The sequence below is a fragment of the Saccopteryx bilineata genome, chromosome 7 (assembly GCF_036850765.1).
Source record: "Saccopteryx bilineata isolate mSacBil1 chromosome 7, mSacBil1_pri_phased_curated, whole genome shotgun sequence".
NCBI classification, from domain to species: domain Eukaryota; kingdom Metazoa; phylum Chordata; class Mammalia; order Chiroptera; family Emballonuridae; genus Saccopteryx; species Saccopteryx bilineata.
In genome coordinates, this window is record NC_089496.1 from 74,566,887 (window position 1) to 74,581,521 (window position 14,635).

Consider the following 14,635-nt stretch of genomic DNA (forward strand, 5'->3'; position numbering starts at 1 on the left):
GGAAGCAACAGAGTCACCACGTAGAGACCTACCGGGTGGGGTAGAGCCGTCTGCAAGTATGTCAGACCTGTTGCCTATGTAGCCTCAGAGGGCAGAGTGAGGGCAGAATTAGGTGAAGATGTCCAAAGGGTAGACTTCAATTCATTGAAACCAAAGGGGAAAAACATTTTGACAACATGTATTGCTGTTTGCTCTGAGATAGTTCCATGTTATCTTATGTGATTCTCATGTTCTTCTCGATCTTTTTTGTTGTTGTTGAGAGCAGCAGGGAGAGAGAGATACAAGAACATCAAGCTGCTCCTGTATGTGCCCTGACTGGGGAGTCGAACCAGCAACCTCCACACTCTGGGATGACACTCCAACTAACTGAGCTATCTGGCCAGGGCTAAATTTTTATTGATTTTTAGAGAAAAAGAGAGAGTATGGAGAGAGAGGGGAGGGAGAAGGGTAGCATTTGTTGTTCCACTCAGTTGTGCACTCATTGACTGCTTCTCGTGTGTGCCCAGCCCGGGAATCGAACCCACAGCCTTGTGGTTTTGGGACAATGCTCTTAACTGACTGAGCTAATTGGCCAGGGTCCTCTTTCCACTCTTGTAGGGAAGAAAGAGGCATCCGTAGGCTGAAAATCTTGGCTATGGTCACACAGCTGACCAGCCAACAGGGCTGGAACTGGGTGCCAGATTTGTCTGACCCTGAAGGTCACACTTTCATGGTTACAGTTGACCGAACTTGGAATTAGAAACCTCTGAGACATTGAGCACTCTGTCACTGAAAGTGTCGAGCTGTCCCAGGGACACTTGGAGTGAAGGTTCCCAGCTTGAAGTTCTTCAAGGGGACCATGGACATGGATGGGAAAGAATGACACCTTTTTTTGTCGTGCAGATCTAAGAAATGGAGTATAAAAAAAAAAAAAAGAAACAGAGTATATGTCCTCCAATTATAAAAATGTAAGCCACAAAACACAGCAGTATTAGCAATACTTGTTATTCCAATACCAACAGATATTTTCACAGGATGTTAAAAGTAGGGGAGGTATCTCCAGATATCATCCGTAGTCATTGTCATTTCAAAATCAATGTGCAATGAGATCTTAGGAATAGTAATAAGGGTGTTAATAGAAGAGCAAATCAATTATGATATCACACATTTTTTTTTTTTTTTTTACTATTTCAGTAACTGTATTCAATACAATTGGTTTCCTTTGTAATAAAATATATTTTATCTTGCAAACTTGAAAACCCTTGTTCTGAGAAGGAGTCCACAGGCTTGTGAAGATCCCCTCCCATGCAGAGGAACCAGGGTTAGATGGCCTCTGTCATCTCTCCTGGGTAAGACAGCGCATGTCTGTTTATTCCGGAGCATGCTCAGCCTTGAGAATACTTAATACACAAGGCTGCTGAGGAACTTCCCCAGGGTAAATTCTTCCCACTTGGTGTGAGTCAAGAATGGACACAAAGCCGCTGTCTGGGATTGAGTCTCCCTCGTTATCACAGCACCAGTTTGCTGCGCAGACCCTCAGCACCAGATCTTCCTCGGACAGAGCCAGTGGGTGCTGGTGCGCATGTCAGTTGGGGCACCTGCCGCACCAACGGCCCTTCTGAGAACACGCTCGTGGCATCCATTGTTTCACAGTGGGACTCTGCCTCCTACGTCCTCTGAGGCACAGGTCACTGGCACTCGAGGGGCGCTGGCACAGGGCAGTGAGCAGCACAGCATTAAGCATGCCTCTGTTTTCTCCTCAGTAAAACAGGGGTGATCATATCTGACTGGGAGGTTCATGCTCAATAAATGCTACTAATATTGTTGTTATTTTTACTGTAGAGTTTGGTGCCAAGTGTTTGGTCAGTTATCTGCTAGGGACTATATCATTCATTCATTCATTTATTCATTTCACTCCCATTTTTATAGAGTGCGTAATGGGGCAGGCGTTGTGATAAGTATTAGGAACAGACTGTGGTGTGAGACAGTTGTGGAATTACTGTAACAGAAGCAACAGTCTGGTGGGAGAGCCAGGCAGACAGGCTGTGGTAAGAGCTACGAAGAAGAATGATAAGAAAATGTAATAAAACACAGAGCACAGGGTCCTGGTGTGGGTTGGAGACAAAGGTCAGAGGTTTCCCAAAAATAGATGAACAGAAATAACTATGTGAAAATAGAGGGAACAGTGTTCTAGGTACAGGGAACAGAATGTGCAAAGGCTCTGAGTTAGGCGGGAGAATGGCAGATCCGAGGGACAGAGAAAGACCAGAGTAACCAGGCTAGAAGAGACACAGCGATGGGACACAGTGACAGGCTGAGGCCCAAGCATGGAGGGACCTCAAGTCTCTCATTTATTCTGACAGGCAGTAAATATTTACTGAGCACCTATTGTATTTTAGGCACTATTTCGAACATGGTGGTAAAATCATAATAAAATTGTGCTTTAAAAGATGAGTCTGTTTATAAAGTGGAAAGAGCTCTCGAGGGAGGAAGATGAGGATCAGGAGGTGCCCGGCATGGCCCATGGGAGTAAGGATGGTGGCCTGGGCTCTGGGGTGACAGGAGAGGATGAGGACGGGTGGGCGTGAGAGAAGGGGGAAGTCTAGGAGGCACTCGAGATGGGTCTGGCGTGGTGCTGAGCATGAGTCTGAGTTCGGACATTTTTTTAAATTATTGATTTGTATCATCTATTACACAGAAAGGTTGTTTGTGGTCTTACCTCCAGGACTGGAGCCTGGGGAACTGGGCTTTTAATTCACACCTATGGTGTTTCTGGGCCACCACATGCTCTCCCAGTCCCCTGTGAACTCAGCTTCACGGTGACTGGGAGGAACAGACAGCGCCCTGAGTGCAGGAAGCAAATTTGGGGGAGTGACTAAGAGCAGAGGTTCTGGAATCAGACTGTCTTGACTCAAATTCAGGTCCTAGTCCAGGGGTCCCCAAACTTTTTACACAGGGGGCCAGTTCACTGTCCCTCAGACCGTTGGAGGGCCGCCACATACAGTGCTCCTCTCACTGACCACCAATGAGAGAGGTGCCCCTTCTGGAAGTGCGGCGGGGGGCCGGATAAATGGCCTCAGGGGGCTGCATGCGGCCCGCAGGCCGTAGTTTGGGGATGCCTGCCCCAGTCACTGTGTGGCCAATGGGAGTTTCCCATTCGTCAGACAGGAAACCAATAACAACACGGACCTCGCAGGTGCTTATGGAGCGATGCACAGAGAGCACCAGCAAAATGCCTGGTCCAGAGTCCATTCTAAATACATCTTAGTGATGGCGCTATTAAAGCCCAAATTACAGTGTCTTTCAAAGCAAGCAAAAACCTAGTACGGATGAGATCACAGGAGCGGCCACATTACCTCGAGGGGCAGTCCCGGATGTGACAGGGCTGAAACCCAGCCAGTGGCTTCTGGAGGTGAGTGCAGAGGGCCTCACTCACTTCCTGTCCACTGGCCATCATGCACTGTGGTCTCTGAACTTGAGCTCCCAAGCGGCCGCAGGTGGCAGAACACGGTGTCCAGTTACTAAGCTTCCAAAAAGGCTCTGCGGAAGGAAATGAGAGGTCATGACAGCCCCGGATGAGCAATGATGCTGAGCTAGACAGGCCCCGGCCAAGGACCACCATGAGCTGTTTTCCGCTGAGCTGCCTTGTCTGTCTCTCTGAGTAGCACACAGAGAGTAAGCCATCAGGAAGTTCAAGGGGGTCCTCTGAATCTCATCTTCCCTCAACGCACTTATTGCAGTAACTGGTGGAAACGGCAGCCAGAATGGGGCCCCTGGACCACAGCCCGGGAGAGGGGCTATTGCAGGCCAGCTAGTTCTGCCAGAAAAATCCCAGCGAGAGCGAGGAGGTCTGCGGGAGCCTCCTGAGCACTGGCAAGCAGAGACACAAGGACAGGAGAGAGCGGCCTCCCCAGGGTGCCAAAACGGGTTCAACTTCTCAAAAGGGATCCGTTGCAGAAATGAAATATGACTTAGCAAGGACCAGGGCTTAATGAAGAAGGTTGAACAGGCATTTCCTTCCCATTCTTATTTTTGCACTAACATTTATTCTAAACTTCAGATCAGTCCTGCAATGGCACAAATAATTCTCCACAAAGACATTTGGGAAGGAGAGAACAGGGCTTCCTTTAGGAAAGCTGAAGCTGGCCCCTACCAGCAGTTACAGTGTTTCCAGCGTCAGGCCCACTGCAAACGGCCTTTCCCATCCCTTTGACACCCGCTAAAGGGATGAGCTTGCATGTGATGAGGGCAGACTTGTACGCTCACAGGAGGTGCCAGATTTTGTAATAATCTTATAAAAGTAATTGATAGCTACCAGCTGTGTCCACAGGCTCCCTCACACGGGGGAACCGTTGAACTTGTTTTCCAGTTTTTCCCTCTGATTTTTGAATTTCTGTCTTATAAGTCACAGATGGATTATTTGCAAAAGCAGAAAGGGATATATTTTTAACAGAGTTCTGGGTTAGAGTTTATTTAAAACGGTTTTTATAAATATCCAAGCTTACCGCGAACCTTCCATGGGACAGGTCCTGAATTAGGCACTCGAACTCCAATTTTTCATTTAACCCTTAAGTGTATCTTGTGAATCAGATGATTTCCATTCTCAGAGGGGGAAACTTAAGAAAGGTAAGTGACTTGTCCAAGGTCCTTTATCTGTCAGCTGGATTGGGAGCCACGGGTGTCTAACTTTAAATCGAACTCTTTCTACTATGTCATATTTCACAAAGTCACCTTGACAGTTCAAGACAGAACACACATGCAATTTCTTAAAAATGATGTATTTTTGGACCTGGGTGGTTGGCTCAGTGATAGAGCATTGGCCTGGAGTGTGGACATCCTGGGTTCAATTCCTGGTCAGGACACACAGGAAAAGTGACCGTCTATTCTCTACCCCTCCTCCTCCTCTCTCTTCCTCTCTTCCCTTCCCGCAGCCATGGCTCGATTGATTTGGTGTATCAGCCCTGGGCGCTGAGGATGGCTCCATGGAAGCTCTGCCTCAGGCACTAAAAATGGCTCAGTTGCAAGCATGGCTCTAGATGGGCAGAGCATGAGCTCCAGATGGGGGTTGCTGGGTGTATCCCCATCAGGGCGCATGTGGGAGTCTGTCTCTAACTGGGAAAAGAAAATAAAACATGGTTTTAATTGAGGTATAACTATATATCTACAGTAAAATGCTCAGACATCGGATGTGTAGTTTTGAGTTTTCACCATTGCATGTATTTATGTAACCATGATCTGAAGCAATAGGAGTTCATCACCCCCAAAGCTTCCTCTGTCTCTTGATAATCAATTCCCCTCCCCTCCCAGGCAACTACTTCCCTGTTTCTTTCAGTACTCATTAGTTTTACTTGTTCTTGAGCTTCATATGTTATGTACAGTTGGCCCTTGCACAGTGTAGGGGTTAAGGGTGCCAACCCTTGTGCAGTTGAAAATCCATGCATAACTTTTTACCCCTCAAAACTTAACAACTAAGAGCCTACTGTTGACTAGGAGCCTTACCAATAAATGTCAATGAATACATACTTTGTATTTTCTGTGTGTTATCTACTGTATTCTTACTTTAAAGTCAAGAAAAAAATGTCATTAAGAAAATCATGCCCTGGCCGGTTGGCTCAGCGGTAGAGCGTCGGCCTAGCGTGCGGAGGACCCGGGTTCGATTCCCGGCCAGGGCACACAGGAGAAGCGCCCATTTGCTTCTCCACCCCTCCGCCGCGCTTTCCTCTCTGTCTCTCTCTTCCCCTCCCGCAGCCAAGGCTCCATTGGAGCAAAGATGGCCCGGGCGCTGGGGATGGCTCCTTGGCCTCTGCCTCAGGCGCTAGAGTGGCTCTGGTCGCAACATGGTGACGCCCAGGATGGGCAGAGCATCGCCCCCTGGTGGGCAGAGCGTCGCCCCTGGTGGGTGTGCCGGGTGGATCCCGGTCGGGCGCATGCGGGAGTCTGTCTGACTGTCTCTCCCTGTTTCCAGCTTCAGAAAAAAGAAAAAAAAAAAAAATCATAAGGTTCATCTGAGGTTTTTGGGTTTTTTTTTTTGTTTCGTTTTGAAGTGAGAGAAAAGGAGATAGTGAGATAGATTCCTGCATGTGCCCCAACCAGTATCCATCTGGCAACCCCTATATGGGGCCGATGCTCAAATCAACTGAACTATTTTTAGCACCTGAGGCTGATACACTTGGACCAACTGAACCAAGTGAGCCACTGATTATGGGAGGGGAAAAGGAAGAGGAAGGGGGGAAAGGGAAGGAGAGAAAAGCAGATGGTCACTTCTTTTGTGTGCCCTCACCTGGAACTGAACGTGATCCAACTAGCCAGGGCCTGAGGTTTTTTAAAAATTGTTGCAAATCTCCAAAAAATTTTCAATATATTTATTGAAAAAATCTGTGTATAACTATAGCTGCACCTTTCAAACCTGTGTTGTTCAAGAGTCACCTGTACTTTTTTGGGTTTGACTTCTTTTGCTTAACATGATGCTTCAAAGATTCACCCATATTGTTGTACACATCAGTAGTATTCCCCCTTTTATTGCTGAAGAATACACTGTTGTATGACAAGACCATAGCTTATTGCTTCTCCTGCCCATGGCCATTATGAAGTGAAGGCTGCTATGAATATTCTTGTACAAGTTTTTCTGCAAATATGTTCTCATTTTTCTTGGGTAAATTCCTGTGAGTGGAATTGCTGGGTTAAGGGTAGTTGTGTTTTTAACTTTACTCTCTAACAAATACTACTCGACCAGTATTTGTTAGATTAACACACAAATCTCTCTGAACTGCTAAGGTAGGGATCCGTGGAAAGGTTGACATAGTCCACAAAGTATACATGTTCGTGTGTGTGTGTGTGTGTGTGTCTGTGTGTTGTGGTGGTAGAACAATGTATGTTGTTCCAATAAAACAATTTTTTAAACATTCTAATGGCTTCACCTTCACTAACAGTTTCAGTCTCATGAATATTCAATTTTTAAATTAATTGATTGGGGGGAGTCCTTTTGGTCTTCATATGCTGTGTGAAGGGGCTCTTTTCTCCGCACATCCTGGTTTCTCTGTCTGGAAGAACTTCCTCCTCTTCCCAGAACAAACAGCAGGACCTCTGTGATGCTGGGTTGATTTCCCCAGAGAGAGGCAGGGCCCCTTCCTTGGTGCTACCATCATGCTTTGGTCTCCCTTCTATGACAGCACATGACACAACGCTGCTTCAAAACGTCCATTCACATCACTACCTCCCTCTTTAGACTGTGAGCTTCTCTAGGGCAAGGTCATCCCTGGGCCCCCACCCTGGCAGGAGTAAGTTCTAGGCAAGTATCTGTTGAGTGTTGCTACAGACGGAATGTTCTGTCTCCCCCAAATTCATGTGTCAAATCCTAACATCCAATGGGATGGTCTTAGGAGGCAGGGCAGTTGGGAGGTGACTAGGTCGTGAGGGTGGAGCCCTCCTGAATGGCATTAGTGCTCTGATGAAAGAGGCCTCAGGGAACTAACTACCTTACCCCTTCTGTTGTCTGAGGACACAGTGAAGGGATGTGGACCATGAACCAGGCAGCCAGCTCTCACCAGACGCTGGATCTGTTGGTACCTGGATCTTGGACTTCCTGCCTCCAGAACCATGAGAAATTAAATACGTGTTGTTCATAAGCTACTTGGTCTGTGGTGTTCTGTTACAGCAGCCTGAACAGACTAAGACAAATGTTGAATGAATGGATAAGAGTGCATGCAATAATGGTAGTATTACATTTAAAAGAAAGAAGAGGCATGCTCTACTAGTACGCCTATATAATAATGTCATAGGCCCTGGCCGGTTGGCTCAGTGGTAGAGCGTCGGTCTGGCGTGCGGGGGACCCAGGTTCGATTCCTGGCCAGGGCACATAGGAGAAGCACCCATCTGCTTCTCCACCCTCCCCCCCCCTTCCTCTCTGTCTCTCTCTTCCCCTCCCGCAGCCAAGGCTCCATTGGAGCAAAGATGGCCCGGGTGCTGGGGATGGCTCCTTGGCCTCTGCCCCAGGCTCTAGAGTGGCTCTGGTCGCGGCAGAGCGACGCCCCAGAGGGGCAGAGCATCGCCTCCTGGTGGGCGTGCCGGGTGGATCCCAGTCGGGCGCAAGCGGGAGTCTGTCTGACTGTCTCTCCCCGTTTCCAGCTTCAGGAAAAAAAAAAAAGAGTGCATGCAATAATGGTAGTATTACATCTAAAAGAGAAGAAGAAGCATGCTCTATAAGTACGCCTATATAATAATGTCATAAATAACAGGAGCTGGGTTCTTGATTGAAAGCTCAACTCTTCTCTCCCAGTGTCTCCGGAGCTAGAAGCCAGGAACTATATTTCTGAATCTCAGTCTGTACAGTTATATTCTGAGGGATATATTCTGCAACGAAGAGGCACTTGCTCCAGATTTAACAGATTGAAGTGATGTAGCCACTGCTGTTCCTATCTAGTTGATATAATCCAGCATGGCGTCTAAAAGTAGTGTCTGTTGTGTCCTGTGATTCACCTACTTTTGAGTCATAAGGAGCTGAAATTCCCAGTACCAGTTTCCTGCGATTCTAGAATTGCTGATTTTTTTTTTTAATAGAAGCTGGAAATGGGGAGAGACAGTCAGACTCCCGCATGCGCCTGACTGAGATCCACCTGGCACGCCCACCAGGGTCGAAGCTCTGCCCACCAGGGGGCGATGCTCTGCCCCTCCGGGGCGTCACTCTGCCACGACCAGAGCCACTCTAGCGCCTGGGGCAGAGGCCAAGGAGCCATCCCCAGCACCCGGGCCATCTTTGCTCCAATGGAGCCTCGGCTGTGGGAGGGGAAGAGAGAGACAGAGAGGAAGGAGGGGGGGTGGAGAAGCAAATGGGCGCTTCTCCTATGTGCCCTGGCCGGGAATCGAACCCGGGTCCCCCACACGCCAGGCCGACGCTCTAACGCTGAGCCAACCGGCCAGGGCCTAGAATTGCTGATTTTTTAAAATACTGCCCATCTCCCTTGGCATTCTGTAGAGTTTTGCAAGCTTGAAGTACTTAGATTGGGTCCTCCTTACCAAACACTGATTCCTAAGGAGTGAATATTTTTCCAAGAATGTTTCAATATGGAAAGAACAAGTTGAAACAGAAGACTGAGGGGCAACGGACTCCTGAGTACAGACGGAGGAGAGAGGACTCAGGCTAGGGCTTCCCAGCCAGCAGGGAAAGGCATGACTGATTAGACTGGAGGAGAGCGTGCCCTGACTGGGATCCAGCCAACAACCCCCATCTGGAGCTGATGCTCTGCCCATCTGGGGCCATGCACACAACTGAACTATTTTTAGAACCTGAGGTGAGGCCATGGAGCCATCCTCAGCACCCAGGGTCAATATTTTCAAGCCAATTAAGCCATGCCTGCAGGAAGGGCGGGGGGGGGGTGAAGAGGGGAGAGAAAGAGTGAGAGATAGAAGGGGGAGGGGTGGAGAAGCAGTTAGTCACTTCTCCTGTGTTCCCTGAACAGGAATCCAACCCCAGACATCCATACGCTGGGCTGACACTCTACCACCGAGCCAACTGGCCAGGGCCAAAGAAGAGCTCTTAATTAATTAAAACCATTGCACATCCATCTTGTCAACTACTTGACTCCAGAACAAACAAACTGGGTCCTGGTCAGACAGGAGCTCTTGAAGAACACCCTGAACGGGACACTCACCCAGGAGGTGCAGTGTAGATGCTGCTGTCGCCTTCCCAAGGGCATTGGTGGCTCTGCAGACATAGGTTCCCTTGTTTTCAAGGGAAATGTTCTGCAGCAACAGGGTTCCATTGGAAAGCACGGAGACACTGTCCCTCAGAGGTCCTCCTCTCTTCACCCATCTTACCGTGGGCCGGGGGACACCTTTAGAATGAAAACAAATATGACAAAGGCAGATTCTTTTAAGAATGGGGCCACAGAACCTTATGACAAATACCATTGAGCACATGGATCCCAAGTCAGAAAATGGGTTTAATCACATATAATAGGAAAAATGGCTACATCTGTTTCTGTAGCTTTTCTATGGTATGGGGGGGGTGGGTGATTATATTACAGCAAAGGGCTTTGTCTCTCGAGCACCTGATTGGTTTATGTATCACGTCAAGGAGCCGGAGCCAAAAGGCCAGGTCGCAGCTTTGCCAGGACGCTGAACATCAGATTCTCCCACCTTGAAGCTCCAAGGAGAGTCAGGAGTCTGCCTCCTTCACCAGCAACTGATAAACCATGCTCGGAGGGCCTCTGACTGAGCCTAGGGCTGCAGGCAAAAATCAGCCACAGCCTCTTCAGAGCTGAGACACACAGTCACCCTGGTGGCCCAGAGCAGTGTCCTGCACACAGCATAGCAGGCTTGTTGGGGTAAATGGAATAGAATGAACTATAGGTCAGAGTCATCGTTTTTCTCTATAAAACTCCAGCTGTTTTTCTTCTTCTTTTTTTTTTTTTAAAGTGAGGGAAGGGGAGACAGAGAGACAGATTCCTGTATGCGCCTAGACCAGGAGCCACCCAATCCCTGTCTGGGGCCAATGCTCTGACCATTTTGGGCCATTTCTTGGCAACTGAACTGTTTTTAGCACATGAGGCAGAGGCTCCCTGGAGCATTCTCAGCACCCAGGGTCAACTTGCTTGAACCAATCGAGCCATGGCTATGGGAGAGGAAGAGAGAGGGAGAAGGGGGAGGGGGAAGGGTGGAGAAGCAGATGGTTGTTTCTTCTGTGTGCCCTGACCAGGAATTGAACCTGGGACATCCGCACACTGGGTCAACCAGCTTCTAAAGGGAGTGGATACACACTGGGTCAACCAGCTTCTAAAGGGAGTGTCTCCTAAAGGGAGTGGATACTCTTCCTTTAGAACATTGTGGAAGGTTCAGACACATACATTATTAGTCAAGAGATACACAGCAAGGAGAGAATGATTTGGGGTTCCTACGGTAGTGAAAGGAGTAAGAGGTGAGGAGAACAGGGAGCAGGTGATGCCATAAAAGAGGTGGGTACCTTTGCCATGACCCCCAAATCTACAGCCTCACTGTAAAAATTTGCCAAATGCTTGGTAGTAACGAATATCTGTCTAAGAGTAGAAACTAGTCATCCCTGGCCAGTTGACTCAGCGGATATAGAGCATCAGCTCTGCATGTGGACATTCCAGATTTGATTCCTGTGCCCACCTGTTTCTCTTCCCTTCTCGCTCCCCCTTCTCTCTCTTTCCCTCTTGCAGCCATGGCTCAATTGGTTCAAGTGTGTTGGCCTCAGGCACTGAGGATAGCTCAGTTGATTCAAGCATCAGCCTCAGAAGAGGGTTGCCAGGTGGATCCTGGTCAGGGTGCATGTGGGGGTCTTTCTCACTATCTCCCCTGCTCTAAGAAATAAAAATGAAAGAAAAAAAAGAAAGAGAGAGAGAGAAGAAGGAAGGAAGGAAGGAAGGAAGGAAGGAAGGAAGGAAGGAAGGAAGGAAGGAAGGAAGGAAGGAAGGAAGGAAGGAAGGAGAGAGAGAGAGAGGGAGAGAGAGAGAAAGAGAGAAAGAAAGACAGTCAAGAAACTGAGTTTCACATCTTGGTTGATGGAGGGCCAAAGAGAGACAGACGCAGAGCGCCCAGGCACAGTGGGTTCCCGAAGGCTCTGCAATTTCCAAACTCCAGAATTGACAAAGGTCGGAGATAGTCACACTTAAACTGAAACCTGAGAATTGACAAGGCTATGCCACTAAGTTTACACAGATAGTGACATTCCCCTTGTGCAAGGAATGTAGAAAACAAAAGCTGGCAGGCTTTTAGATGTAAATAGAGAGTCAAGGGTCTCCGGGGGGCTGAGGGGAACCACTGTCGCTGGAACTCAGCCCCGAGGGACATTGCTGCCCCTGTGAATGTTTCTGCAGTGCCGAGGGGCAGGCGGACATTCAACGGGACCCTTCAGACCTCCGCCCTTCAGACCTCTGCTCTCATGGGCTTTCAAAACTACAAAGGTTTACTCTGTTGGCACAGCTATCGGGCTATGTCCCCCAAGATGTTCAGCTCTGAAATATTCAACGTTCTGTTTCCATAATGCTGAGATTGTTTTCGGAAGGCAAGTGTTGTGGGGAAAAGTCCAGGTCTGCAGGGGCTGCGTCTGCACCTCTCGGGTGTCTTTAAAGTAGTCACTGTTTTAAAACAAATTTCCTTCCCTCACAAGGCCCATGAAACATTCTGCGCTGTGGAATCCTCGGCCTGTTCAGACTGCTCTACAACGCGAGGTTTTTGTATCAATGAGTCACACAGATCACACCTGTATGCTTTTGCTGGTTTCTTTCCTCCAGCCACACTTTGCCTGTGATATTCTGTAATTTTTCACAGGTGAGGGACAACTGGAAGTGTGAGCTACCATTAGTTACCTGTAGGGCATATGAAGAAATGATGCTGCCATTTGTTAAGATAAGAGGCCAATTGAATACAGAACCCGCAAACCACACAAAGAGTCCTAACTAACAGAAATGAGTAACATGAGTTCAGATGGGAAATTAGCTCAAAGCTACCAGCACAAAGCAGGGACCATCTGGGTAGGGAGGAAACTCTGTAAGGAATTCTATTCTTTGGCATTAACTGCATACCCTTTTTTTCTTTCTGGATATCAAGGACTATCCATAAACGGTGCTGTATCCAGAACTTCCTCAAAATACAAGGCTGTGCGAGCCTTTTGCCATTCATAACATTCTCTTGAATAGCTGCTGAACTTTCTTTCTTTTCTCTAGCAAAATGATGTGACCAGAGTGGCCTAAGCAGTTCTCCTAGCAATTTGATCTGAAGATTTAGAAACATTCTGGGTCATAGCCTCTCTCCCCAATTCTATAATCAAGAGTCTGTCCTTAAAGGATTGTTTTTTTTTAAGTGACGAGGGGGGAGAGATGGAGAGACAGACTCCCTCATGCACCCCGACCAGGATCCAACCAGCAACTCCACCTAGGGCCGACGCTTGGACCAAATGAGCTATCTTTAGCACCTGAGGCTGATGCTCAGACCAATTGAGCCACTGGCTGTGGGAGAAGAGAGGGAGAAAGGGGAGAGGGAGGAGAAGAGAGAGAGAAGGAGGAGAAGAGAGAGAGAAGAAGGAGAAGGAATGAAAGAGAGAGAGAAGTGAGAGTGGGGAAGAGAAACAAATGGTCGCTTCTCTTGTGTGCCCCGACTGGGGATCGAACCTGGGACTTCTGCATACTGGGCCTATGCTCTATCTACTGAGACAATCAGCCAGGGCCCTTAAAGGCTTTTAAAATAGGTTTCCTCTTGCAGACACCAGGCTTCGTCCTGGCATGGTCACCCCAACTTCTTGGGAACCCTGGACTTCTGCTTTGCCCAGAGGAGGAGCAGTTCTCTCTAGCTCCACCAGTCATACCTCATGAGCCCTCCCAGTTTGCTTAGGGTCTCATTTATAGGCCAGAAAGGGGCCGTGATATTTATTGCATATTTTATCTCCAAACCAAATGCCCCCCCCGCAGTGGTTCTCTGAAGAACGAGACTCAAAGTCAAAGCTAGTGCAGGTGGAGCAGAGAGACCTGTGGTATGAAGACCAGACTCCAGACATTCAGAGGTCCTTCCTGATAGACAGCAGCCCTGGTCGTCTGTCAGTGTAACATTGGGACCTGGATGGACACACAGCTATGTTATGTTCATTAAAAGCATCTTTCACTTGGAAGTCACACACCATGGTCTGCAAGCTGGTCCTGCTTGCTGTCACCTACCTGTGAGCTCTTGGGGTGACATCTCAAGGCTGGGCTGGCCCCCCAAGGCTCCCTTTCTTCCGCCCCAAGGCATTGACCTTTCTTTTGTTTTTCTGAGCTGCCCCCTCTTACTCTATTAAGTGATTCCTTTCTCCTTAGGCAGGGTGGGGAAGAAGATCAGGTTCCCAGGGCCTCGCTCACACTCCTCTCGGAGGAGAAAAGCCCAAAGCCCTCCATGTTTATGGGCACCGCAGCTAACAGGAGCTCATCCTCCAGCCCCAAGAATCTGACTTGCGTTAACACTGAGATCAACGTTCTGTTCCCTCCACTGGGATTATTTCATATTCTCCTTTTCTGCTTGGACAGTTTCCGCCCATCCTTAAATGTCCACCTTAAGGCCTTGCTCCCATGACCCTCTCTGACACCGAAGCAGATCCTCCCTTTGTGGATGTTAGCACATCGAGGTATCAGTTCCCAACACGCCTCATTGCACCTTCAGAGAAAGCCCCGAGCCAGACAGCCCCAGTGTCTAGTTCACTCCACATTATGCATTGTTTCCACAGGAAGTCTCTCCTTTTGAGATGAGACCCGGGAGATGCTTTAGCCCCATTTACTAGAGAAAGTGGTGGTTCCAGGCTGCACATTAAGATCATCCTGGGAGCTTTAAAAGCCCCCCTGACTCTCAGGCTACACTGCAGACAAAGCAGCCCCTCTTGGGGTGAGGTGGGGTGGGAGGTAATCTCAGACTTCAGCTGACACAATCCATGGTAATAAAATGGCTTTAGTATATTATGTAGCAGTCATGAAAATAAATACAGGGGCTGTTGAATTATCAAATGCATAACTAGGGGAAAGAATGAATGAAAAGAAAAAAGAGTCCTCCGTTGTGCCGGGGACTGAATGAGCAGCCGGGCAGATCTGAAACTGGCTGGCACCCGGCCGGCTGGATCCCACGTCTCCCATCACAGGGCCAGCCGGCCTCCGGGTGAGGTTGGGCCCTGGCTGTTGCC

The 14,635-nt window shown here is 48.5% G+C and overlaps 1 protein-coding gene across 2 annotated transcripts in view; it reads right to left on the reverse strand.

Annotated features, from left to right (window-relative positions):
- ADAMTSL3 (ADAMTS like 3) overlaps positions 1 to 14,635 on the reverse strand; it is a 247,812-nt gene that overhangs the window by 11,930 nt on the left and 221,247 nt on the right. For both annotated transcript variants that reach the window (XM_066239225.1, XM_066239226.1), the window contains exons 24-25: positions 9,627 to 9,809; positions 3,336 to 3,519 (exon numbers count right to left, since the gene is read on the reverse strand). In XM_066239225.1, coding sequence (XP_066095322.1) covers positions 3,336 to 3,519; positions 9,627 to 9,809 — 367 coding nt within the window. The remainder of the gene's footprint in view (positions 1 to 3,335; positions 3,520 to 9,626; positions 9,810 to 14,635) is intronic.